This window comes from Scyliorhinus canicula, chromosome 9 (assembly GCF_902713615.1).
Source record: "Scyliorhinus canicula chromosome 9, sScyCan1.1, whole genome shotgun sequence".
Classification (NCBI taxonomy): Eukaryota; Metazoa; Chordata; class Chondrichthyes; order Carcharhiniformes; family Scyliorhinidae; genus Scyliorhinus; species Scyliorhinus canicula.
This window is the reverse complement of record NC_052154.1, coordinates 148,883,954-148,911,382: the sequence shown is the minus strand read 5'-3', so window position 1 is coordinate 148,911,382 and position 27,429 is coordinate 148,883,954. Positions and strand designations below refer to the sequence as shown.

The 27,429-nt window shown below is 45.4% G+C and overlaps 1 protein-coding gene across 1 annotated transcript in view; it reads right to left on the bottom strand.

Annotated features, from left to right (window-relative positions):
• kiaa1549la (KIAA1549-like a) overlaps positions 1-27,429 on the bottom strand; it is a 335,236-nt gene that overhangs the window by 101,183 nt on the left and 206,624 nt on the right. The window contains exon 13 of the mRNA XM_038807890.1: positions 19,409-19,536. Coding sequence (XP_038663818.1) covers positions 19,409-19,536 — 128 coding nt within the window. The remainder of the gene's footprint in view (positions 1-19,408; positions 19,537-27,429) is intronic.

Here is a 27,429-nt window from a genome sequence, read left to right as displayed (position 1 = left end):
CGCCAACGGGGGGGGGGGTGGTTTCCAGACCCACTCTAACGAGAGATTGTTGATCCACCTCACCTTGCCATTCAATGGTATCATCATTGCCAAATTCCCACTTTATCAACATCCTGGCTATCACAACTGGCCAGAGGCTGAACTGGACCAGTCATGCATTTGATTGAATTTTTTGAGCACGTGACTATGTGTGTGATACGAGATCAATGAACACAAAAACGAAGGAGTAGTCCGAATCGAAGGCTTTAATCTACAAGAAGTGTGCCCAGCAGCTTGAGTACAGAAAGAACTGTGGCTGCTGGGAAACACGGGTTCTTATACTCCGCCTTGTGGGCGGAGATACCTTCATCTCGACCAATGGGAAGACAACACTTGGGCCAATGGGCAGCGAGCCTTCTCCACCAATAGCAGCTCACACTTCCAGGTACCGTAGTACCTCTAGTCATACTACCACATTCACCCCTTGTTGAGAAAGGAACCGGGGGGGGGGGGGGCGTGTGCTTGTTGAGAAGCCGGGGGAGGGGGGGGCCCGTGCGGGAGGGACAAGATACTGGTAGTATGTCTAGTGATATGGAATTATACCTCTCCAACGGCGGCTGCCCACTGGCCCGTAACTATATACAGAGATGAGTTATCACAATTATTTACAGAGTTGGAAAACGAGAGGAAAAAAAGGGGTCCATTAAAAGTTCATATCGACTCGATCAGCCGATCGGGGGCCTTGGACGTCCTGTGCGACCTGCGGAGCTTAGTCGGAGACGTTGGAGATGCGGGCGTCCATGACTCCGGGAGCGATGATCCGGTCCTTATGGAGGTTCCCACACCCCTAGACGGAGCTGGTGACGGCCGGGCCGTGGGGAGGGGGGGGCGTCTGGTCCTCTAGGTGGTGCGGGTGAGGGGGTTGGCGGGCCAGAGAGGGGAGCGCCTGCGGGGAGCAGTTGCGGTTGGAGGGGGATGGGTGGGGCTGGTGCCGGGGGCGAAGGCGGGGATCTGGCGGGCGCCAAGTCCCGTAGTCCGTGTCCTGTCGGCCGTCGGGGTACTCCACATACGCGTATTGCGGATTAGCGTGGAGCAGCTGGACCCTCTCGACCAACGGGTCCGATTTGTATGCCCGCACGTGTTTCCGGAGCAGGATGGGCCCAGGGACAGCCGGCCAGGTCGGGAGCGGGATCCCTGAGGAAGACTTCCTGGGGAAGGCAAGAAGGCGTTCATGGGGCGTTTGATTGGTAGATGTGCAAAGTAGTGACCGGATTGAGTGGAGGGTGTCTGGGAGGACCTCCTGCCAGCGGGAGACTGGGAGATTTCTGGACTGTAGGGCCAGCAGGACGGTCTTCCAGACCTTGCTGAGCAGGAATTGACGCAGTTCGTCACTCATAAAGGAGGACCCCCTATCACTGTGAATGTAAGCGTGTTCATTAGCCGACACTTGCGGGCAGCTACAGTTCCTCCCCAGTACAAGGAGGGCACGCCATCTTGGATCGGCTCCGAGGACCCCGCGGGTGACTACGCACCGCCCGATGAAGACTCCGAATATCTGCCATGACTCGCTTCAGTCACTCTGGACCAGTCTCGACCCCGCACCCTCTCTACGGCAACAACGAGGATCCTGCTCAACGGGCACGAGACGACCTGCCTACTGAACTCCGGGAGCACGGAGAGTTTCATACACCCTACCACGGTAAGACACTGCTCTCTCCCTGTCTACCCGGTCAAGCAAAAAATCACCCTGACCTCTGGCTCCCATTCAGTGAAGATCACTGGGTGTTGTATAGCGGACCTCACAGTCCAGGGGAGGTAGTTTAAAAATTACAGACTCTACGTCCTCCCCCACCTCTGCGCGGCCGCACTCCTGGGGTTAGACTTCCAGTGTAACCTCCAGAGCCTAACATTTAAGTTTGGCGGCCCTATGCCTCCCCTCACTGTCTGCAGCCTCGCGACCCTCAAGGTCGATCCCCCGTCCTTGTTTGCAAACCTCACCCCGGATTACAAATCTGTCACCACCAGGAGCCGACGGTACAGTGCCCAGGACCGGACCTTCATCAGGTCCGAGGTCCAACGGCTTATGAAGGAAGGGGTCATCGAGGCTAGTAACAGCCCCTGGCAAGCACAAGTTCTGGTGGTAAAGACCGGAGAGAAGAATAGGATGGTCATACACTACAGTCAGACCATCAATAGGTTTACGCAGCTGGACACGTACCCTTTCCCCCTTATATCTGACCTGGTCAACAGGATCGCACAGTGCAAGGTCTTCTCCACAGTGGACCTCAGGTCCGCCTACCACCAGCTCCCATCCGCACAAGCGATCGCAAGTACACTGCGTTCGAAGCGGACGGGCGGCTCTACCACTTTTTAAGGGTTGCCTTCGGTGTCACAAACGGGGTCTCGGTCTTGCAAAGGGAGATGGACCGAATGGTCGACCGATACGGTTTACGGGCAACCTTTCCATATCTCGATAATGTCATCATCTGCAGCCACGATCTGCAAGACCACGACACCAATCTCCGCAAATTCCTCCAAACCGCAAAGCTCCTGAATCTGACGCAGAACAAGGACAAATGCGTCCAACGACTCACCAGGGACCTGCTGCCTTGTGGCCAGTAAGTGCCGAGCGTAAACTTTATTTACTGGCCGGATGAAGTGTCCTTTGAGCAGGTCCATGACCGCGTCGTAGTCGGCCGTGTCCTCGATGAGTGTGTAGATGGCGGTGCCGACGCACGAGTGGAGGATGTGTAGTTTCTGCTCCTTCGTCGGTACGTTTTCCGCCATACTAAAGTAGCTGTTGAAACAAGCCAGCCAGTGCTTAAATGTGGCTGCTGTGTTTGCTGCGTGGGGGCTGAGTCGCAGACACTCCGGCTCAATGCGAAGCTCCATCCTTTAAAAATCTTGCAGATTAAATTGATGCGCAATCAATGAACACAGAAACGAAGGAGTCGTCCGAATCAGCAAAGCATTTGTTGACAAAGTCCCACATAGGAGACCTATAAAGAAGACAATGCACACGGGATGCAGGGGAATTGATAAGGTGGATTCAGAGCTGGCTGAGCTGTAGGAAACAGAGAGTGATGACAGAGGCCGCTTTAGTGACTGGGATTTGTGTTGGGTCTCTTATTATTTGTCATTTATATAAATGTCTCAGATGACTACGTGGGGGGTAAGCTCAATAAGTTGTGGATGACACAAAAATAAGCCGAGTGGTTAACAGTGAGGCTGAGAGTCTTGGGTTACAGGAAGATATAGACGGGATGGTCAAATGGGCAGAAAAGTGGCAGATGGAATTTAATCCTGAAAAGTGTGAGGTGTTTACACTTTGGAAGGAGCAATTTGACAAGGAAATATTCAATGAATGACCACACTGGGAAATCCTGAGGAACAAAGAGACATTGGCATGTTTGCAAATATATCTCTGAAGGCAGAATGGCAGGTTAATAGGGTGGTGAAAAAGGCATATGGTACACTTACCTTTATCAATCGTGGCATTGATTATAAAAGCAAGGAAGTCAGGTTGGAACTATATAGAACATTGGTGAGGCCACAGCTGGAGTACTGTGTGCAGTTCTGGTCGCCACATTATAGGAAGAATGTGATTGCACTGGAGCGGATGCAGAGGCATTTGACCAGGATATTGCCTGGGATGGAACATTTAAGTTATGAAGAGAGGTTGGATCGACTTGGTTGTTTTCGCTGGAGCAGAGAAGACTGAGGGGAAACCTGATCGAGGTGTACAAGATTATGAGGGGCATGGACAGGGTGGATAGGGAACAGCTGTTTCCCTTAATTGAAGGGTCGGGTACGAAGGGACACAAGTTCAAGGTGAGGGGCAGGAGGTTCAGGGGGGATTTGAGGAAAACGTTTTTACCCAGAGGGTGGTGACGGTCTGGAACACACTGGCTAGGAGGGTGGTAGAGGCGTGTTGCCTCACATCCATTAAAAAATACCTGGATGAGCACTTGGCACGTCTTAACATTTGAGGCTATGGGCCAAGTGCTGGCAAATGGGATTAAGATTGGCAGGTCAGGTGCCTTTCATACGGTGGTGCAGACGCGATGAGCCTTTTCTGCACTGTATTTTTCTATGATTCTGTGACATAAAGCCTGTCCAAAATCTACAAGGCATAAGGCAGGAGTGTGATGGAATTTGCTCCACTTGCCTGGTTGAGTGCAGCTCCAACAACATCCAAGAGATTTGATCAAATTTGGGACAAAACAATCCGCTTCACTGGCACCTCACCTCCCACTATAAATATTCAACCCTTTTACCATTAGCACATAGTGGCAGCAGTGCTTATCCAAATACACCACAGCAATTTGGCAAGATTTCAAAGGAGGCATCTATCAAACCAGTTCTCTCTGCCACCTAGAAAGACAAGCCCTGAGGATCTTTGGGACCATTACTGCTGGTAACTTCCTTCCAAGTCACAGGCCATCTTGACATGGAACTATATCACTGTTTTTAATAATACATTAATTGTCGCTTGCTTGTCTAGAACTTGAATATTGCTGAAAAGAGATACATGTTGCTGAAGCTTTTTGTTTTACACTCATCAGGACTCATCAAGAATGCCACATTTCAAATAATAACTGCAATTTATACGAAAGGAGAAAAGGGTGCTGATTGGTTGGCATGTCCATTCTGATTGGCTAAGATGTTGCCATTGTCAAACATCTTTGTATTTTAATGGGTCGAATCTGTCTTTCCTCTGCTGCAGCACACTAAAGACAAAACTTTCCTAGACATTGGCAAAGGCCAACAGCAGGCGTGAAAGGTGATATTGAAACCACCAGCAGCAACAGCAGACCATTCGGGACTTCTTCAGGAAAACCCACACCGGCATTCCCACCAGGTAATGCTGGTGGGGTAGGTTTTGATTGAGCTTGCCCTACTAGAAACTGAGTTTCTCAAAGATTGGCATTCCATTTTTAAAGGCCACCCCAGCGCACAACAATTCACCAGGAACCATCTCACCCCACCCTAATGGATAGGTATGGTTAGGGCCGGGATGTGGGCCTGGGTAAGGTGTTCTTTCAGAAGGTCGGTGCAGACTCGATGGGCCGAATGGCATTCTTCTGCAATGTAGGGATTCTATGACATGATGAAATGTCGCAGAGTTGAAATGGTAATTCTGTTTCTCTCTCCATAGATACTACCAAACTTTCTGAAATCTTCCAGCACTCTGTTTTTATGTAAGCCATGGCTCAATGGTTAGAACATCGCCTGAGAATGTTGTGGATTCAAGCCCCAATCCACAGAGCTGAGCATTTGATCCAGGTCAACATTTCCAGCGCAGTCCTGAAGGGTGCTATGTTGGCAGAGATGCAGTCTTTCAGATGAGACATTAAACTGAAGCCCACTACTGCCTCAGATCTCATGGCAATATTCCTAGAAGAGCAGGGGAGTTTTCCTGGTGTTCTACGTCAATATTTATCCCAAGGTGGGCATCACTAAATCTGATCATTTACTTCCTTGCCTTTCATGGGAACTTGCAGTGTGCTAATTTCCCAGTAAAAAGTATGTTATTGGCTGTGAAGTGCTTTGGGACAACCTGAGACTGTGAAAGATGCAATAGAATTATACAACCCTTACAGTGCAGAAAGAGGTAATTTGGCGCATAGGATCTGCAGTGATCCTCTGAAAGAGCACCCGACCAAGGCTCATGCTCCTGCCCCATACCCATAACCCCACCTAACCTTTTGGTACTAAGAGGTAATTTGGCATGGCCAATCCACTGAACCTGCACATCTTTAGACTGTGGGAGCAAACCGGAGCACCCGGAGGAAACCCACACAAACATGGGGAGAACGTGCAAACTCCATGCAGGCAGTCACCCAAGGCCAAAATTGAACCCAGATCCATAGCGTTGTGAGGAAGTAGTGTTAACTACTTTGCCACCAGACTGCCCCATAGGGTGAGAACGTCCAGCTGATTACGCCGGCAGGATTGTCCGGTCCCACAGACGCATCCCTGCTGCGTGTTTTCCAGTGATGTGGGACGGATTCAATGTGAAATCCCATCGACAGTGGCAGAACCATAAGATACCACTGACGACCAACAGCGGGCCGCCTCCCACTGTCGTGAAACACGCCAGGGGGAGGACAGAGAATCTCCCCTTATATCAATGCAAGTCTTCCCTGCAATGCAATGCCATCCCTGTTGGAATGCCAGAGCTATCGGGTTTCTAATGAAACCTCTCAGGACACCATCAACCTGTACTGCTCACCTTGCAGCCATGCATTAACCTAGTTTAACATTTGCCTATCTATCTTAGAGGCACGCACCTTGTGAATCAATCTGTTTTGCGGGATATCAAATTTCTTAGAATTACATACAATATACACACAAAACTAAGACATTCTGCCCACCTAGTCAATGGCAACATTTATTGTCCACCAGAGTCTGATATCCATCCTCATCTAACCATCAGTATAACCCTCATGTACTTCTGTAACTTCCCCTTACACGCATCAAGTCCAATCATCTCAAATACTCCTGCTGGTAGAGAGTTCCACACTATCATCACTCTCTGGGTGAAGAAGTTTCTTCTGAAATCCCTACTGGAATTCTTGGTGACAATCTTATATTGTTAGCCTCCAGTTTTGCTCTTTCCGACAAGTGGAAGCATTCTCTCATGGATCATTCATTCCAAACCTTTAATAATTGTGAAGCTCTCATTTAGGGAACCACTCAACCACTGTTTTTTAAGAGAGGATACTACCCTGTTTATCCTCTTCTGATATGCATAATGTTCCGAAATCCAAGTTGATAACATTTACTGCCTCAGCTTTGTTCATCACATACATGCTTCTTCAGTAAACTGGTCAAATCCAACCTTCCCTTCTGAAATGTCTGTAACTACACTCTTTGCCCAGATTTTCATGGCAGTGGCATGAACCCAACAGTCAATAAATCTTTTTTTTAAATTGTTTTTTAAAAGAGTACCCAATTCATTTTTTCCAATTAAGGGGCAATTTAGCGTGGCCAATCCACCTAGCCTGCACATCTTTGTTGTGGGGGCGAAACCCACGCAGACACCGGGAGAATGTGCAAACTCCACACGGACAATGACCCAGAGCCGGGATCGAACCTGGGACCTCGGCGCCGTGAGGCAGCAGGGCTAACCCACTGCGCCACCGTGCTGCCCTGCCAATAAATGTTTTGAGCTTGTGATGCAATTTTTAAGGTGAGGTCCTCACCCAAGTAGAGGATGCAGGAGTTGCCTCCTCCTGCCTGTCTGGTGCTAACAGCAAAGGCGGGTGGCAGCCATGTTGGGTCTGCCGCTGCCTTGCTGATTTGAACACGCTGTTCCTCGGAGGTATAAGGAGGTGGTCAGTGGCCTTGCATGACAGGGTAAGACAGCAGTCACATACATATGGATGGCCCACAGATCCCTTCAAAGACAACTGTAAATAAAGTTATTCGGGCCCGATGGTGAACCCAACAGCTCTGCACTGACCTGCGTAAGATTGGTCAGCTCACCCAAGACACTTTTCAAAATTCCATTCTGCTCTGTGGCAGCCCTTTAAGCTGCTTACGGAGCTTCAAAGGGGATGTTAATTGACTGTCATTTTGAAAATCCACCAATCTCCCGGGAGGCGTCGTAATGTCAAGATAACTTCAGGAACCCTGATTTTCTGCTAGTCATGTTTATAATGAATGGCAAGTTTAAGATTTGATTGAGGGCTTTATTTAGTTAGAGGTTTATTATCACACCATTTGGTTTTTATTCAAGTGGTTTGGGAGTGGAGTGATTGTTTTGTGGAGGGAGGAGGGTGGGAGGAATTTTTTATGTTGATCGACACCAAAGGATCATTTTGTATTTTGCTATTCTTACTGTGTATCGGATCCTGTCTGCCTTATTTGCTTTTCTTTCCATTTCACTGATTTGTTTGTAAAGTCTTCCTTTACATATGACGAGCTCAGGTGGCCAGGGCGGTACGGGGCTCTCAGACTGGTTGCATGGAATGTTGGGGGTTAAATTGCCCAGTTCAGCGTTCCAAAACGTTTTCACATCTCAAAGGCCTTTTAACATTAATATTGCATTTCTTCAGGAGACACACCTTTGTGTTAATGATCACACCAGATTACGTAAAGTTTAGGTAGGCCCGGAGTTTCATTTAACTTTCACGACAGAGCTAGAGGATTATTAGCAAAAGAAGGCAGTTCTCCCCCTTAAACGTAATCTCAGACCTTGGAGGACGTTATACAATAATCAATAGCACACTTTTTTGAAACCCGTGTAGTGTTGGTAAACATCTATAATATAACATAATAATCTTTACTGTCACACGTAGGCTTACATTGCAATGAAGTTACTGTGAAAAGCCCTTAGTCGCCACATTCCGACACCTGTTCGGGTACACAGAGGGAGAATTCAGAATGTCCAAATTACCTAATAGGACGTCTTTCGGGACTTGTGGGAGGAAACCGGAGCACCCAGAGGAAACCAACGCAGTGGGTGACCCAGCCGGGAATCAAACCTGGGACCCTGGCGCTGTGAAGCCACAGTGCTAACCATTGTGCTGCTGTACATCTATGCCCCTAACTGGAATGATACAAAATTGATTACTTTGCTTCCCAATCTAGACACCCACCACCTTATTTTCAGAGAGGATCTAAACTGTGTCATAGATTCAGGGCTGGACCGCTCAAGACCTTGACTTCCACCCCCGACTGCATAGCCAGGGCTCTCTCCACGTTTATGGCACAAATGGGTTGTGTTGACCCTTAACATTTCCTCCACTCGGCCACGAGGGACTTTTCCTGTTTCTCGTCTGTCCACCAATCATACATCGAATACTTTCTTTTAGATAGAGCTCTACTCCCCTCCGTCACAACATTTGCCTATTCTGCCATAGTATTTCGGGCCATGCGCCCCACTCTCTCGATCTGGCTCTTACGTCCAAGGTTGGGTGTCTGGAGATTTATCACATCCTTACTACTTGACAAAAGATTTTTGTAAATTCATATCCACTAGTATGGACGATTCTATCAAAACAAATAAATCTGATTCCACCACCTCGTCAGTACTGTGGGTATCCTCAAGGTAGTTTTCTTGGGGAACATAATTTCTTACAATGGACGTACCATCAAGCAAAGAAAATCAAAACAACAAGAATTGGTGGATTCAATTTTGGAAACTGACTGTCATATTTCATTACCTCCCACTCCTGAGCTATGTGCAGACAGGCTAAAGCTGCAGACTCAATTTGACTTACTTTCCACAAGTAAAGCTGAGTACATGTTACAACGGTCAAGAGGATCATTTTATAAATTGGGGCAAAGCCTTCTGGCCCACCAATTCAGGCCCACCATATCATCTATGTCTACAATCCCTCACATAATCTTACTTCTGAACCCCCCTGATATTAACTTGATCTTCGCTTCTTTTTACTCGAAGCTTTAAAAATCTAACCCTGCCCCCCTCGGATAGCATTGCAATGGCTGACTTTTGTGGAAGCCGACTTGAGCAGAGACGTGGAGGATCCTTTGCGTCTGAATGAGATAACAAAGTGTATTAAATCAATGGGGCAAGACCCGAGGTTCTGATGGCTTCCCTATTGACTTTTATGAAAAGTTCTCTGTTCAACTCGCTCCTTTATTACTAGATATGTTCACTGACTCATTATCTCAGGGCTCTCTGACCCAACGCTGACTCGAGCGTCCAACTCGCTTATACTCAAGAGACCTTGCAGAATGTGCATTCCAGCACATACCGGCCTATCTCTCTTTTAAATGCGGGCGATAAAATGTTGGCTAAGGTTTTGGTATTCCATTTATAGCCTTGCATTCCTCGTATAATGTCTGATTACCAAACTGGCTTTTATGAGGAGGTGGCAATTAATCTCCAATCGCCTTCTTGACAATATTCGTTCCTCAACGGCCGTGACTGGCTCTGAGGTTGCTGTTTCTCTGGATGTGGAGAGGCCTTTGACATGGTGGAGTGGGATTATTTGTTGACAATTTTGGATAAATTTGGGTTTGAATCAAAATTTATTTCCTGGATTCGCCTTCTCTATGCCTCCCCCAGCGCAAGTATGCATACTAACTCTTTATATATACTCAGAGTCCTACTTCCCTTTATCCAGAGGAGCTCGTCAAGGCTTTGTCTTCACTCCTCGTCCTGGTGATAGAACCCTTGTTCATCGTCTTAAATTTGTCAATGCTGCTCAAGGATATCCACTGAGCTGAAGTGGAACACTGTGTCCTTATACACTGATGATCTCCTATAATATATTATTGTTATAGAGTGTTATGATTATTTAAATACATTGCTTATGTCTTCAGTAAGTGTTGTGACATAATTTGTTGTTGTTGTTACCTGATTTTTTTCTGTTACTGTTATTTTGTTGGTTAGCTAATTACTCCTGCTTGAGTTCATACAGTATTTTTAACGTTGTTATTTTTATATATTAAAACTTTATTTATTAATTTTATTAATAATGAGTTTTGACTATCTTTTTGTGGCCAAGTTACCACAGCACCATGGCTATGTTTAGGCCTAGCAGTGAGTTTGTGGAAGAGAACGAGAGCTGGACTGAGTATGTGGAAAGTTTGGAACACTTTTCCTTGGCAAATGGGATTGCAGACAGGGCTAGAATGCACTCAATTCTCGAGTGTGTACTGGGAAAAGACTTAACAAGCTAGTGAGAGATTGAGCTACAAGAATTGGTGGAACGATTGATTTGCAGATTTAGCTGCATTCGTTCAGAGTCACCACAATCCTAAGCCCTCAGTAATTGTACAATGTCATTTTCGGGAAACGGGACCGTCTGTAGATAAATTTTGCGGAATTGTGCCAGCTATTTGAACATCGCAAGTTTGGGGAAGATTTGGAAGACATGCTTCAAGACAAACTAGTTTGTGGCATTAACAAGGATAGCATTCATCAGTATTTACTGGGAGAAGCCACAATTACTTTTAAGAAGGCTCTAGAAATTTCTCAGGGCATGGAATAGCTGCCAATAATGCAAAAGATATTCAGTTCAATGATGGCATGCAGGCAGGTGCACTGTACCACTGTACCATAACTGCAAGTAAAAAGGTGAAGACAGTGGAGTGTTTCAGGTGTGGAGGGTCACACTCTGCAAACCAATTGTATGTTTATAGATGCTGTTTGTCACCAATGCAACAAGAAGGGGCATTTAGCCAAGAAGTGTCGAGATGCTAAGAGGAAGTCGAAGGCTGAGCAGAGAACTTCAAGCCTCAGCCAATGGCATATCACTTGCAAAGCTCAGACCAGGCAGAGGAGCACTATCAAGACATGTTTGATATTAGTGAGGGGTGTGCAGTGCCAATTTATACTACAGTGGTCGATAGACAAAAAATAAAATGGAGGTGGGCACAGGAGCCTCTGCATCAGTAATCAGTGAGGAGACAGTCAGGAAGATTTGGGGTTCTGAGCAGGCACCCCAGGCAGGAATCAACCTTCAGACGTACACCAGTGAGACTATACCATTGCTTGGAGCATTGGAGGTAGACATTGTATGTAACAGCCAAGAAGCAAGAGCACAGCTCCCAGTAGTGAAAGGCCATGGGCCTAGTCTACTGGGGCATGACTGGCTCAGGAAAATTCAGTTGAACTGGGGTGAGATAAAACATACAAATGCGGCATGGCATTCAGAAATATCCTGCACTGTAAATTCTATGAAATCTATGAGATTTTCAAAGATGAACTGGTTACATTTCGGGCATCACAGTTAAACTGTCCGTAGATCCTCAGCCTACTCCTTGCTTTTGTACACTGAGGACAGTGCCAAGGATAGAAAGCCAAAGTGGAGGAGGAGATGGAGTGACTGCAAATACTATGGTAAATAAGTTGATATCAACATTTATCTGGGCAGGCAGGACTCCTAGAGCCTATAAGAGGGATACTTTGAAGAGGGATAGTAGGCGTGCATTACCTAACCCACTGTACTATTATTGTGCTGCCAACACTCAAAAGATTTTAACATGGTGTCATGACCCAGGTGAAAACACATGTCTTATGGAAGCACTTTTCTGCTGCTCATCCTCCCTTCCCACCTTAATTTGTGCCCAGCTGTCCCTATCTCCTTCTAATACAAATAGAGCCCCGTTGCGATTTCCACAGTAAAAATATGGAAACAATTTCATCAACATTTTAAATTCACCGCTCCTTTGCTTGTAAATCCTATTGGTAACAACCACTTATTCTTGCCTTCCAATCTTGACTGGGCAGTTATTTGCCTTGTGGAGGGAGAGAGAGCTTGGCTGTTTTCCTGGTATGCTTGTAGATGGGTCCTTTGCCAGTTTTAATGAGATTGCAGCCAAATTTAACCTGCCTCAATCTAGTCTTTATCGCTATTTACAGACCTGAGGTTTTGTTCACTTTCACCCTTCCCTCAGCTGCTCCAAACACATTACTGGAAGGGGTTCTTGTCTCTGCCTCAAATTCATGGTGGTTTTATTTCAGGATTGTATGATCTCATGCTATCCTCTGGTCCCTCTCCTCTTCACAAGATAAGAAATGACTGGATAGCAGAATTTGGGCTTGCCCTTCCCGACGTTTGGTGGAAGGGGCCCTTCTTACGGTCAACTTCACATCCTCCTGTCCTCAGTTAAGCTTAATTCAATTAAAAATTTATATCACCAAGGCCAGAATTATCAAGATTTTTCCAATACAAACTACAAATATATAGGTGTTCACATGCCCCTGTGGACCATATCCACATTACCCACATGTTCTGGTCATGCTCGAAGCTGTCTGGTTTTGATCGTCCTTCTTTGACACACTTTCCAAAGTTTAGATTTCGATTTGCAGCATCGTCCTTTAATCACCATATTTGGAGTCCCACCTGAATTAGCCAGTCTTACCAAGATTAAGAAGGACCACATTGCATTCACTTTGTTAATAGCCCGTAGGTGGATTCTATTAACTTGGAAGCTCCCCAAACCACCCATGATGTCATTCTGGTTAGAAAACTTAATGTCTTATCTTCATTTGGAGAAGATTAAATATACCATAAGAGGATCTACTCAGACATTTTATCATGGATGACAGCTTTTCGTTTTTTTAACTAGTTAATTAGTGCTAACTTAATTTAAACCGGTGTTTTTTTTTGCATAGGATTTGCTTGTTTGTTTATTGGAAGGAAGCTGCGACAATATGTTGAATTGTACTTAGTTTGTCTGCTCCTTACTTCTTTTTGAAAACCAATAAAAAGATTTTTAATAAAAGATATAGGTTAATTTTTATATGAGTCCAGGTGCACATATTGGACAGCTCTGCAACTTAATGAAAAGGATTCTTCCGCTCAATGTGCAAGTAATGCCAAGACTTAGCAGGGCAACTGGCTGCTAAATCAACTTTCAAAATGAAGAAGTTTCTGGCCCTTTCTGCTGGGGCAGCCTTTGGTAAACATGTCTGATTCTTGCATTGAATCTATTATTGAAAAACATTCAGAGGAACCAAAGACATAAACTGAATTGACAGGGTAATCTCCTTCAGCCCTACAAGAACTCAGCATTCTTCCACTTCTGACCTCCTATACTCCTAGGCCCTGTGCTCTGGAATTCTCTCCCTCAACGTTTTCACATCACCACCTTTACTACTCTCTGTAAAACCTTCCTCTTCAGTGAAACTTTTTTTTTAAACTGTCTTACCAACTCCTTCTTTAGCTTGGTGTCAACTTTTGTCTGTTTGTTATCTTGAGAAATGCCCTGGGATATTTTATATGAATGACATTGTATAAAAGCAAGGCGAGGTGAGTAAGAATCAAGACCATCATAAATTTCCACGTAATGAAAAAGTAGGATATGGAAATACCTGGAAGATTCTGCAAACTAAAAACAAATAGATGCTGATTCATTTGAAATTTTCCATGGCTAAAGCACTTAATCTGCCGCGAAGGCTGCCAGCCATTGGCCCGCGACAGGATCCTCTGGTCTCGCTATTGTCAACGGGGTTTCCCGTTGAATGCACTCCTTGCAGTTGTGAAATCTGCAGTGGGGATGTGTCATTGGCTAGGTCCTATCACCGGTGTGCCAATAGATTGTTGCTGAGTAAGGATATCGAGATGGATGAAGCAGAGATGGGTGGATGGAATTTATACAGATGAGCCATGATCCCATTGAATAGACGCAGCCAAATTGCATTGTAAAATTTGGTTCTCAATATAGCCCAAAAGGAACACTGGCTCCACCATGAAGAAAACGTGGAGAAACCTCACCTGAGCAACATCTCTGCAGCCGAGATAGTTTGATTCAAGTGATGAATGGGGAAAATTGAAAACAAAACTGAAAATGTGGAAAAACTCATTTCACACTTGACTTCAGAGTTAACCATGACTCAGTTGGTCGCACCCTCCTCTGAGTTATAGGCTTATGGATTCAAGTTTCATTCCAGACACTTGACCACAAATTCTAATGGCTTAAGTACAAAATCCTACACTAACACTCTCATGCAGTACTGAGGGTGTATTGCAATAGAAGCGGTGCCGTCTTTCTGATGAGATATTAAACCAAGGAACTCTCAGGTAGACATAAAGGGCTGAATTCTCTGCTGTCGGGATTCTGTTTTGCCGGCAGCCCAGGGGGCCCCGAAGGCATGGGGCTGCCCCACAATGGGAAACCCCATTGACCAGCCGCCAAAACGGAAAATCCCGACGGCGTGCTGCACCTGAAATCTGCTGCAGCGGGACGGAGAAACCCATACCCCACATCCCATGGCAGCATTTCAAAGAAGAACTGGAGAATTTTCTCCCTGGTCCTGGGCCAATGTTTACCTTCCAATCAATGTCACAAACAAAAAAATGATCATCCAGTCATTATCACGTTGCTGTTTGAGGAGGTTTGCTGTGCATATATTTTCTGGCATGTTTTATGCATGCTTAGGTTCCATACCTACACTTTAAAAGTACTTAATTGGCTCTACAGCACTTTGGGACATCCTGAGGTCATGAAAGGTAAATGCCCTTTGTTTCTTAAAGTGGAACATGAGTGCAGCGTGATATTCTCTACCTGACTTTCAATGCCTGTGAAAAAAGGGGAGCAGCCTAAATGTACTATAAAAGAATTAAGGAATGTCTGTGATTGTATCAGTGCATTTTATTATAGAGGGACTGTACTGCTCTCTCGTAACGTGCAGTGAAAGAACGTTTAAACAGCAACTCACCTCACCCGATGGTAACTGCACTGCAGAGCCAGGAAGCCTATAAACTAACAACTACAACTTGTATTTATATAGCACTTTAGTATTGTAAAATGTCCCAAGGTGCCTCATAGAAGTGTTAACAAGCAACATTTGACTGCAAGCCACACAAGGAATTAAAGCATGTGATAGAAAGCCTGGTAAAATAGATAGCTTTTAAGGAGAGTCATATTGGAGTACAATCAAAGAAGCAAAGACATGGGGGCGTGCAAAATAAAATATACATAATAATAATAACCTTCTATTGTCACAAGTATGAAGCTACTGTGAAAAGCCCCTTGTCACCACATTCCAGCACCTGTTCGTGTTAGCTGGTATGGGAATTGAACCCGCGCTGCTGGCCTTGTTCTGCATCACAAACCAGATGTCTAGCCCACTGAGCTGAAACATCCAACTGTGGTAAGCCTGGTCCCTAGCATTCTTTACTTCCTCTGCAATATATTTACACTGCACTAATTATTATCAGAAAGATCTGGACTTGCTTTCATCCCTGCAGCTTTGGAAAGTCTGGTCAAGAGTACAGTTATTTACTCACATTCTATTTCAAAAATAATAGTTTGCACTTTCAGGCCTCTAAGTTTAGGTGGAGAGGCAAAGCTTGCTTCAAGTATGCGGGTGCTGAGGGCAGCATGGTGGCACAGTGGTTAGCATTGCTGCCTGCGGCGCTGAGGACCTGGGTTCGAATCCCGGCCCTGGGTCACTGTTTGTGAGGAGTTTGCACATTCTCCCCGTGTCTGCGTGGGTTTCACCCCCACAACCCAAAGATGTGCAGGGTAGGTGGATTGGCCACGCTAAATTGCCCCTTAATTGGAAAAAAATTAATTGGGTACACTAAATTTATATTAAAAAAAGAAAAAAAAAATATGCGGGTGCTTCAGGGCTGAGGTGACAAGGACTAAGCACTAGCCTGGTATTTACAACAACACCTCAACCTTCTAATGTGCCACTCCCTGACAACTCATGGCATTCCAAGATACAGTCCTCCAAGTAAAATACATTCAAAGAGTTTGAATGCTGTCTAAACCAAATTTCACATCATCTTCCAGACCAAAGATACCGTGAGTTTTACAAGCTTGATGCATTTCCTTAAACACGGTAGGACACCTTGAGGTAACAAATGATACTGTGTGAACAGAGATTATTTATTTAATCGCTTATTTTAGAAATTAAAAAAATCATCAAAGTTTTCCCACCGAACTTTCTATACTACCAATTTGCATCATTACGGTTGTCACAATCTCTGCTTTGAATGTAGTATGTACAGCTCAGAAATGGTCATTTGGTGCAGGCTAGTGCTAATGCTCTGTTCCAACTTCTTCACACTCTTCCTTTTCAAACCTTATCAGAAGCATATTGTTCTATTCTTTTCTCCCTCATGCACTTATCCACATATCCAGATCCACCTTCAAATCATCTAAACTGTTCACCCCCAATCAGTTCATGTAATAACAAGTTCCCCATTCTCACCACTCTGGGTAAAGATGTTTCTCCTGAATTTTCTACTGGATTTATGAGTAACTATCTGATATTTATGGCCCCCTCCCCCACTAGTGAAAATATCTTATTTTCTTTTTTTATTCTCCTCCTCTTTCACATTTTCTCCCAAATTTGCACCCACCAACAATAAACAATAAGCAGTACCGAACATAATGTCAATCCCCATATCAACAACAACAATCCCATCCTCCCACCAACCCCCAAACAACTGCCCGCATGTTAACATAAACAAATAACAAAAAGGAACCAGGAATCACCCAGAGACACCATTAACACACACAGTCCCCCTCCCCCAACCTTTTCCCCACTAATGTTCAATGTTATCCAATTCTTGAAAGTGCATACTGAATAACACCCATGAATTGTAGAACCCCTCCATCCTTCCCCTCAGTTAAAACTTAACCTTCTCAAGAGTCAAGAATAAATATCTTTGTTTCCGTCCGTGCCCTAACTCCCACCAAGGCACTTTCACCGATTATCCCTGTGCTCTCCGACAAACGGCAGTTTCCAATCAGTAATCTTGACTTTAAAATTGTTTTCAAATCCCTCCATGGCCTTTCTCTCTCCATCTCCAAAACTCTTCCAGCCCCAACCCACTGATTTAATTATATGCTTCTAATTCTAGCCTTTTGAGCGTTCAATTGCCGAATCCCTAAGATCGGGGATACCCTCCCTTCACCTTTCCACCTCTCTGTCTCATTTTCCTTCTTTAAGAAACTCCTTAATAATTACTTCTTAGGTCATGCTTTTTGCCAACTGACATAAAGGCCCAAATCTTCCGGTCTCCATTGACCTGTGTGGCAATTGCCCAAAACTTTCAACTTCCGATGGGCAATTCTCCTGCTCACTGGGACCCTTCACAAAAGTCTACAACTCCGGTGTAGAGTCAGGAAGATTGGACACCTGCAACCTCACTCTTTGCTATCCTACCCAGCTGCCACCTCACTCGTCTAACAACTCACCCACCTGCCACTTCACCCACCTACCACCTCATCCACATAACACACCCACCTGTCACCGTTACTACCTCACCCACATGCTACCATCTCACACACTTCCCACCTCACCCACCTATCACTTCACTCATCCTGCCCATTTACATCATCCACCTACCCACCTTACCACTCTATCCATCCACTCATTCATCCATTCACCAATTCACTAACATTCACACTGAACCTTTAAACTTTATACAGCAGCTGGTGTTTAAAAAGGGGCTGTGTCCTGTTTCCCCACCCCGCCCCCACCAACCCCACCATCTCTGCGGAGCTTTGACCGAGTTCTCTGTTGGCTGCTGTGTCCCGCATTTCTGGTAAATCCAGGCTCAGAAAACCTGGAAAGAAATGCAAACCAATGTCTAATCGGGGAAAAGTTTGTGTGGAGTGGCGGTACTGTAGCACAGTGGTTAGCACTGTTGCTTCACAGCACCAGGGACATGGGTTCGATTCCCGACGTGGGTCACTGCCTGTGCGGAGTCTGCACATTTTCCCTGGGTCTGCGTGGGTTTTCTCCGGGTGCTCCAGTTTCCTCCCACAAGTCTCGAAAGACATGCTTGTTAGGTGAATTGGACATTCTGAATTCTCCCTCTGCGTACCCGAACAGGCGCGGGAGTGTGGCGACCAGGGGATTTTCACAGTTAACTTCATTGCAGTATTAATGTAAGCCTACTTGTGACAATAATAAAGATTATTATTATTATTATCTGATGATTGCCACCCTCCGAAGATCCGGGCCAATGTCTCTTTATGTGGCTGGGTGTCACACTTTGTTTTATAATGCTCCTGTGAAGCAACTTGGAACATTAAATTAAAAGCAATGTATAAATATAAAGCTGTAATTGTTGTCTTCCATAATCTAAAGATGCTCCATCACGTCACCTTCAAGTCTTCTCTTTTTGAAGAAGACAAACCCCAGTCTGATTAGTTTTCCCTGTTCATTAAACTTCTCAGTTTGAGTGTCAGTCTTGTAATTTTTTGCTGCATTTTCCCCATTTTTCTACATCCAGACCTTCTACATTGAGATCAGATTGAAAGAAAGGAAAGAGTGGGGCAGAGGGGCAGTTAAAATATATTTTTAATTAGTTTGAAATTTCAGTCTGAACCAGATCAGGCTGACCTGAACAGGGCTATCCAAGTTTGCAATGTCATTCTGAGCTGGGCCATTATGCAATTGGTGGACAAAGAGTAGGCAGCACAGTGGTTAGCATTGCTATCTCACAGCACCAGTGTCCCAGGTTCAATTCCGGCCTTGGGTGCCCATGTGGAGTTTGCACGTTCCCCCCCCGATGCCTGCGAAGCTTTCCTTCGGGTGCTCCAGCTTTCACCCACAGTCCGAAAATGTGCCGGCTAAGTGAATTGGCCATGCTAAATTCTCCATAATGTCCGGAGATGTGCAGGTTAGGTGGGATTGCGGGGTCAGGGCAGGGGAGAGGGGTGCTCTTTCAGAGGGTCAGTGCAGACTCGATGGGCCGAATGGCCTCCTTCTGCACTGCAGGGATTTTATGATCCATAACTGAAAAACAAGAAATTTTATCAAGAAATAATGTGTAAGTTCTATGTCTCTGCAAAATAGTTTCCGAATAGGTTGCATCAGCGTATTTGTGTACAAGTCCTTTTTTGAGGTACAAAAAAAAAGTTCAGGTCAAAATCATGTTGGCTGCTGTGAGTTTTATTTTCTGTGTGTTTATGATTCATTGCAAAGTTTATGTCACAGGAGCAGAATTGTATAAAAAAAAGAATAAGCTCATCTCACCATTTTTCCTCCTCGTTCCCTCTTTTGTAATTTTCGGCTGTGCTGTTGCCTTCTGTGGGGTGCTCGTGTCCGAGTCAAGATTTCCTGACTGCTCATTGATGACAGAATCCTGTTCGCTGTGTAACCTGCTACAAATCACCATGGTAACAAGAGAATTGTCATATATTCATCTGTCTCTCTTACCCTCACATGTTTTCAAGGTTAGCTTGATCAATCATTGCTCTTAGTTGTTCCTGATCCCATCGATAAATTTCTTAGATATCATTTGAAAGGTGTGCACCAACAGAAACATTTAATAAAACACAATGGAACTTTCACTTTACGCACTTCAGACTGTAAAACTTCCATCTCTCAATAAGCAGGGTGTTTTTTTAACCATCCGGAAGAAAAGTCAGCATGGAGCAGGCGCACTACAGGCCAGCCCACCCAGGAGCCAAGAGGCACTTGCAGGTAGGCCAGTTAGGTGCAGTGTGGGACTTCCGCTCCTCACTGGGAAAACAGTTCTGCCCTCCGGAGCTCCCAGCCAATCTGATTGGCTGGCCACTCCATCAAACCCAGCAGCGGCAAGAACACATTCGCGGGAGCTGCCTGGACTGCAACGAGAAAGAGGAAGAAGGCCGAATGGATCCCGGAGACAGGTCGTTGGGCAGAGGCTCCTAAGCGACCCTCTTATGGACTGACCTGATCAATACTACACTCCTGTATGCTTCACCTGATGCCAGTGTCTATGCATTTATATTGTGTACCTTGTGTTGCCCTATTATGTATTTTCCTTATACTTTATTTTCATGCACTAAATGATCTGTTTGAGCTGCTTGCAGAAAAATACTTTTCACTGTACCTTCATTGTAGTCGAGCTGTGTGAATTGGGAAGGAAAGTGCCATCACCTTTGTATATCTTGGAACATTATCATTACCCCTCACCCTTTAAGGTCTGCTGCATACGATACTGTTGTGGTTATGTTATTGAACAAGTAATTGAGAGACTAAGACATGAGGCCTGAGTTACAATCCCCCATGGCTGCAGTGGACTTTACTTTCAGTCAATTAAATAAACCTAGAATAAAAATGCTCAGATCAGTAATAATAACCATGAAACCTGCAGACTGTCATCAAAACCCATCTGATTCATTCATGTCCTTTAAGGAAGCAAATTTGTCAACCTTACCCAGCCTGGGCTACATGTGACTCCAGACCCACAGTAGTATGACTGACTCTTGACTGTTCTCCGAAATGGCTGAGCAAGCCATTCAGTTTTAACTTGTTCTGATGGACTGCAGACGTTCAAGAAAGTGGTTCACTTCCAATTTCCCAAGGGCAGTAAGGGGTGGGTGATAAATTTGGCCTTGTCACCGATGTCCATATTGTGCGAATGAATGAATAAAAAAAACATCTGGTTGCACAAATGCCACAAGGTTGTTTGAAACAGCCTGTGAATGAATGTGACAAATCGCCGTAGCAACCAAACAGTTTTCAGATTGCTGACTTAGCATTGTGAAAACAAATGTGCTGATCTCAACACTACAGAAATACCGTAAGTTTGAGAGACAATATTCAACCCAGGCAAAATCCACAAACCTTCCTTCCCAGAGCTTTATCAACCTGCTCTTCCTCTTCTAAAGATTTATGCATTTATGAATCCATGTTTAAGATTAAGAACAGCTTTCAAATGTGGTACAAATGGAGAGATTCACATAAGCCTGCTGTGATTGAAATCCCTACTCGTCCCATGTTCTGTTCAGCAGGCTTGTCTTACATTCATCATGGTTGCATCGCCCTCTTTTAGTGAGGATATCAAAAATCTGCAACAGTATCCCAGATGCTGCCTGATCAATGGCTTGTACAAAATCATCCTGGTTTCTGCTCTCTGTATTCTATTTGTACCTAGTCCTATATAACCTCCAGCACTGGGTCCACTGACCTTCATTGTTTCCTAATCCAGCAATACCTCAATTTTAAAATTCTTTCCCTTGTTCTCAAATCTATCCATGGCCTGGGTCCCCCCTATCTCTGCAATCTCATCCAGACATACAACCCTCCAAAATATCTGCACCCCTCTAAACAATGGCCTCTGAAGCATCCCTGATTTTAATTGCTCCACCACTAGTGGCTATACGTCAGTTAGAAACCTCTCCACCTTCCTACCTCTCCTCTTTCTAGTCACTCCTTAAAAACACATTCTTTGACCAAGCTTTGGCTCACTTGTCCTAATGTTTCCTTGTGTGGCTCAGTATCAGAACTTGCCTGATAGCTTTTCCGTGAGGTGACTTGGGACAGTTTACAGCGTTAATTCATAGAATTTACCGTGCAGAAGGAGGCCATTCGGCCCATCGAGTCTGCACCGGCCCTTGGAAAGAGTACTCCATTTTAAGCCCACACTTCCAACCTATCTCCATAACCCCCACCTACCCTTTTTGGACACTAAGGACAATTTATCATGGCCAATCCACCTAACCCACATATCTTTGGACTGTGGGAGGAAACCGGGGCACCCGGAGGAAACCCACGCAGACACGGGGAGAACGTGCAGCCTCCGCACAGACAGTGACCCAAGCTGGGAATCAAACCCGAGACCCTGGAGCTGTGAAGCAACTGTGCTAACCACTGTGCAACCGTGCCGCCCAATTAAATGCTGTTGTTTCTCTTGCCGTAGCCAGTGGTGCACACAAGGTAGATTTTCATCTGTTTCCATGGGACAGGTTGCTGGCCTGTCACCAGGGGCTTCTGGCTTGAGGGGCGCCACTCCAGATCAAGAATGACTGACCAGGAGTCCCCACTGTGGTGAATGTATAATATAAATTCACACTGTATCACTGTATCCCTGTGGGCTCCATCTGTGAGCCGGTGCGCGGCTCTGCCCACAGGGGGAGATGAGGAGCATGTACAGGGCTCCACCCTTGGCTCCGCCTATGGCTCCTCCCACAACCAGAAGCATAAAATGCTGCGGTCTTGCGAGCCTGCCTTCAGTTCAGCTAGTCGCAGGCAGGCTCCGTTGTAAGTCGATTAAAGCCACAGTTTACTTCTACTCGTGTCCTTGAGTGAATTGATGGTCGCATCACCCCCCACTTGTACCGCCTGCCATTGGCGCGTTGGAAGGATTTTACAGGTTCATACCCAACCAGTTGACCACGTTGTGAATGCACCTTCCTTGTCCATCAAGTCCTGCGTTGGGACTCAAACCCAGAGCTTCTGGCTCAGAGGTAGTGGTACCCACTGCACCACAAGATACCCAAGGTTCTATGTAGAGAGGAACAATCCAGAATTGACCAATCCTGGAATGTGATTTTCTTTTAAATTGGTTTAAAAAAAACTCACGTTTCACAATATGGGTTATATGTTTGCTTTCCTTATTTGAGGACAACACACGATTGGATGAAAAGTATCGATGCTTCACTAGTCACAAATGGCATCTATATGTATTTCTAAAACACAGAAGCCAAAGCACTCATGTTAATGGCTCTGACTCAATAGAAGACTCACTGAAGAAATAAATCATATTAAAAGCCTTCCAATATTTCTACTGTCCTGGATATATATCGGGCACCAAGAATCGGTACTCCCAGCTGCCCGTTCACGCCGTTGTGAAACGCAACGGCGTTTCCGACGGCGTGGACATTCTGCAGCCGAATGGGAGAATCCCACCCCCACATATCGTGTTGGCTTCTACTACCTTGAAATGCGTCAAAGATTTCAGACATGAACGATCAGAAAATGTGACTACCTGTTCTGCGACAATGATTACAACAGGCTTGGCAATCAAATTCCTTTCGAATATACATCTACAGCTGCAGGGCTTTTAAAACTGGGCTTAACCAAACCAAAAGATATACCATTAGAGAGCTTTGGGGAAAATACTTCAGAAGAAATTTCTCTCTCTCTCCCTTGGAATAAGTGCAGCCTGTGGTTCAAGAAATCAGTGTACCCAGGACCTCCCAAAGGACCGAGATCTTGTAAGAATTTCAACACCTTCTACATCTACCTGCTCCAAAGATAACTTAAAGAGACACAATGTTCAACAATCTATGCCACAAAGACAGGCAAAGGGCTTCCAAATGTACAGTCTTTTACTTTTCTTTGGGATCAAACGTGCCTTACTTCTGATGTGTGTGATGTCGCTTCTTTTGTTATATTTTCTCTGATTTAGTGGCTAATAAACTTGCCCTTACTTTGAGTCAGCAAAACCTCATTGATTGGCTACTTATTGTTCTCTGACTGCATAGATAGTAAAAAAATACATTTGGATTTGAAAAAGGCATCCACGAGGAAAATAAAAAATAAATTTAGAGTACCCAATTCATTTTTTCCAATTAGGGGTCAATTTAGCATGGCCAATCCAGCTACCTTGCACATCTTTGGGTTGTGGGGGTGAAACCCATGCAAACACAGGGAGAATATGCAAACTCCATGCGGACAGTGACCCAGGGCCGGGATCGAACCTGGGACCTCGGCACCATGAGGCAGCAGTAGTAACCACTGCGCCACCATGCTGCCTGAGGAAAATAAACTTGAAATCTTTGTTGCTACCAACCAAGGAGGCTGAATAGAAGCCTGTTCATAACTCCTCTCCTGGTCGTACAGTAGAGATATACATATCTGTATTTCAATGGGAAATGTGACAAGAGCTCGGTGTAATCATCTTCTCCGTTAGCTCTGTTCTCTCTCCACGGGCCTGCTGAGATTGTCCAGCATTTTCTGTTTTTGTTTCAGATTTCAGCATCCGCATTCATTTGCTTTTATTTTATTATAATCATCTTTTGTGTTGTGATTGCTAGTATTCTCTTGGTTAAATCAGTGCTCCTAGTATACACCCAGCAGTAGGATCCTGCACTTAGAGGGAGCATGAATCAGAGGCTGCGGCACAGAGCTGTAACATCTGATATTGCAACCTACGGTCTCCTTCCAGGGCAACTCTCCATTGTCAGCCATGTCTCATTGGGTCTCTGACTCAGAAAGGTCAGAGGTTCAAGTCACACTCGAGAGGGCTGTGTACATAATCCAGGCTGACACTTCAGTGCGGTATTGATGGAGTGCTGCACTGTTGGATGTGCTTTAGCTGCCTAAACTCTTGCAAGTGAGAAATTAAACGGCAATATACGAACAAGGCCAGGGTTCACCAGAGACTGCCAGGTCTGCACGGAGTGTAAACCGCACTTCTACCGGCCAGACCGTGTGCACCTGGTGAAGGCCTCCCGTCCCTTTGAACACCTCAGCGTGGACTTCTAAGGGCCCCTCCCCTTCACTGACTGTGACACATATTTCCTCAGTGTGGTCGATGAATATTCTCGATTCCCCTTTGCCGTTCCATGCCCTGATATGATGTCTGCCACCGTCGTCAAAGCTCTCAACACTATCTTCGCTCTGTTCGGCCTCCCCACCTCCGTCCACAGCGACCGGGGATCCTCATTTATGAGTGATGAGCTACGCCAGTTCCTGCTCAACAGGGGCATTGCCTCGAGCAGGACGACCAAACAGATTCCCTGGTCACGAACATAATGGTGTTTGTGGGTGGTTCCTGCATGAAAACTAGCTGCAGCTTTTCCTACCTTAGAATTGTCTGCAAAAATATTCACAGCAAACACAACAGAAAGAAATGAGACGACGTGCCTGAGACCTTAACAAGGGGACACAACATTTACTATTCCTAATCAATCTTTGTGGAACCTCGTCTGCTATTTCTGCTTTGATTAATTAGAAGGAATGGAAACAGTGAAATCTAGTTAGTTTTTATTGTAACAGCAATGACTTGCATGTATGTAGCGCCTTTAACATGTTCAAATATTCCAAGGCAGTTCATAGGAGAGAATATCAAACAAAACTTGACATCCAGACATATAACCAAGAGCTTGGCCATCAAAGTTGGCTTTAAGGAGTTTCTTGAGAGCTAGAGAGGCAAGAAGGTTTGGGGAAGGAATTCAGAGTTTAGGCAGTTAAAGGCAAGGCTGTCTAATAACAAAGCAATGAATATCAGAGAGGTGCGAGGGGTTAGAATCAGAGAAGCTGGCAGATCTCAGAAGGAAGGACATGGGGCTGGAAGTGGTTGCAGAAGATTGAAAACAATGTTGAGAATTTTAATATAAACACAGAAAGCACTGGAAAAACTCAACAGCTCTGGCAGCATCTGTTGAGAGAGACACAGAGTTCACGTTTCGAGTGCAATAGGACTCTTCTTTGGAACCAAAGGGAAGAATGTGATGACTTTAATGCTCTGGAAGGTTCAGGGAGATCAAACAAACGGGAAGGTCGAGGATAGGTTAACTTTTTGCACTGTGTTCCTTACCCAACAAAAAGGTTCAGTGAAATAAGAAACTGAGTGTGAGACTGAACCTTCGAAAGGAAAATTAAAAGGAAATAAAACTAGAAGAAAGTCATGCAATAGATATTCTAAAATTGAGATGTTGCTGGACATGGAGGCAATGTAGGTCAGTGAGCAGCAGAGTGATAGCTGAACGATTTGGTGTGAATTAGGGGCGTCAGAAGTTTGGGCAAGCTCACATTTATGGAGAGTGGAAGATGGGTGCTTGGCCAGAAGAGCATTGGAATAATTAAGCCTAGAAGTAACAATGTCAAGTGTGAGTTTCAGCACCAGATACACTGAGGCAGAGACAGGGACTGTTGATGGTACTGAGAGGGAAGTTGGTGGCCTTGATAATGGAGAAGCAAGCCGGCTGATCATGAGTATTCGCTATATTTTCTGTTTTCATTTCAGAGTTTGTGTGTCTGCAGTACTTTGCTTCTATAGCTGTGGAACTTCATCTGCTTTTTCCACGTTGATTAATTAGTGGAAATGCAAGCTGTGAAATCTCAACATTTTATCTTTTACAACCAACACATTAAATAGCCTTGGCAATAAAGAATAAAGCATCCTGCGCAGGATGTAATGAAAGCACATTTAAAAATGTTTAACCAACCATGGTTTTCCATCTAGTTTCAAGATATAATGGCATGGGATTTTCTCCCATAAAACACTGGAATTGCACTCACATGACAACCTCGATTTTAGTAATGGATGATCTTCCTCTCCATCAACTTATGCAGCCATGAAAAGTCACTCAACTGAACCTATCGGCTATTTACTTTGTATTTACAGCCCAGAAACAGGCCATATGGCCCAACAGGTCCCTACCAGTGTTTATTCTCCAGACAAGCCTTTATCTCATTCAGTCAACACATTCTTCTATTCCTTTCTCCTTCAAGTGTTTATCTAATGCCCTTAAATGTATCTTATGTTATTCACCTCGCCAAGCCCTATGTAGTGAGTTTGACATTCTCACCACTCTTTAGGTAAAGAAGTTCCTCCTACATTCCTGCTAGGATTGGTTAGTGACTGTTAAATTTATATAGTGGGATTCTCCATTGGCTGACGCCGAAATAGGGAAACATGATTGGGCGGAGAACAGGTTCCGATGCCGTAATTGAGGTGGGCGCCGATTTGACGCCATATCGCAATTGACCACGACAGTGGCATCAATGCAGTCTGGAACGCACGCACAATTAACACCATTTGCATATTATTAGCAGGCCTGACCCGGTTCTCTCCGGGGCCTCCGCGATTCTCTGCCTCCGATGGGCCAAGTTCCCAACAGCGTGGTTCATCTGCGGTTTTAAAAATCGTGAAACTGGCACCTTGGCTGATGGGGGCAGAGAGGAGATAAGACACAGAGGCGCGACTGTACACTGCCGGGCCGGAAACTGGCTGGGACCTGCCGGAGCCGGGGGGGGGGGGGGACAGGCCGAGTGGCTGGGGTGCCCTCCCCCTCCCCCCCCCCCCCCCCCCCAACACCTTGGGACTGGGGTGATGCCCAAGCACAGACTGACATTGCTGCGGCCTGCAAGGCAGCCATATTGCTGCCTACCTCACTGACCATCCACCTTGATCCCTGGTTCTGCAGATTGATACCAGCCTTATGGGTGCCCACAACCCCACCCTCTGCCACACCCCCCACCTGAGCGCATCAGGCAGCCCACTCAGGCAACGTCCTGTGTAGACCCTTTAGGAGAGCTGGGATGAGGCCATGAGGCGT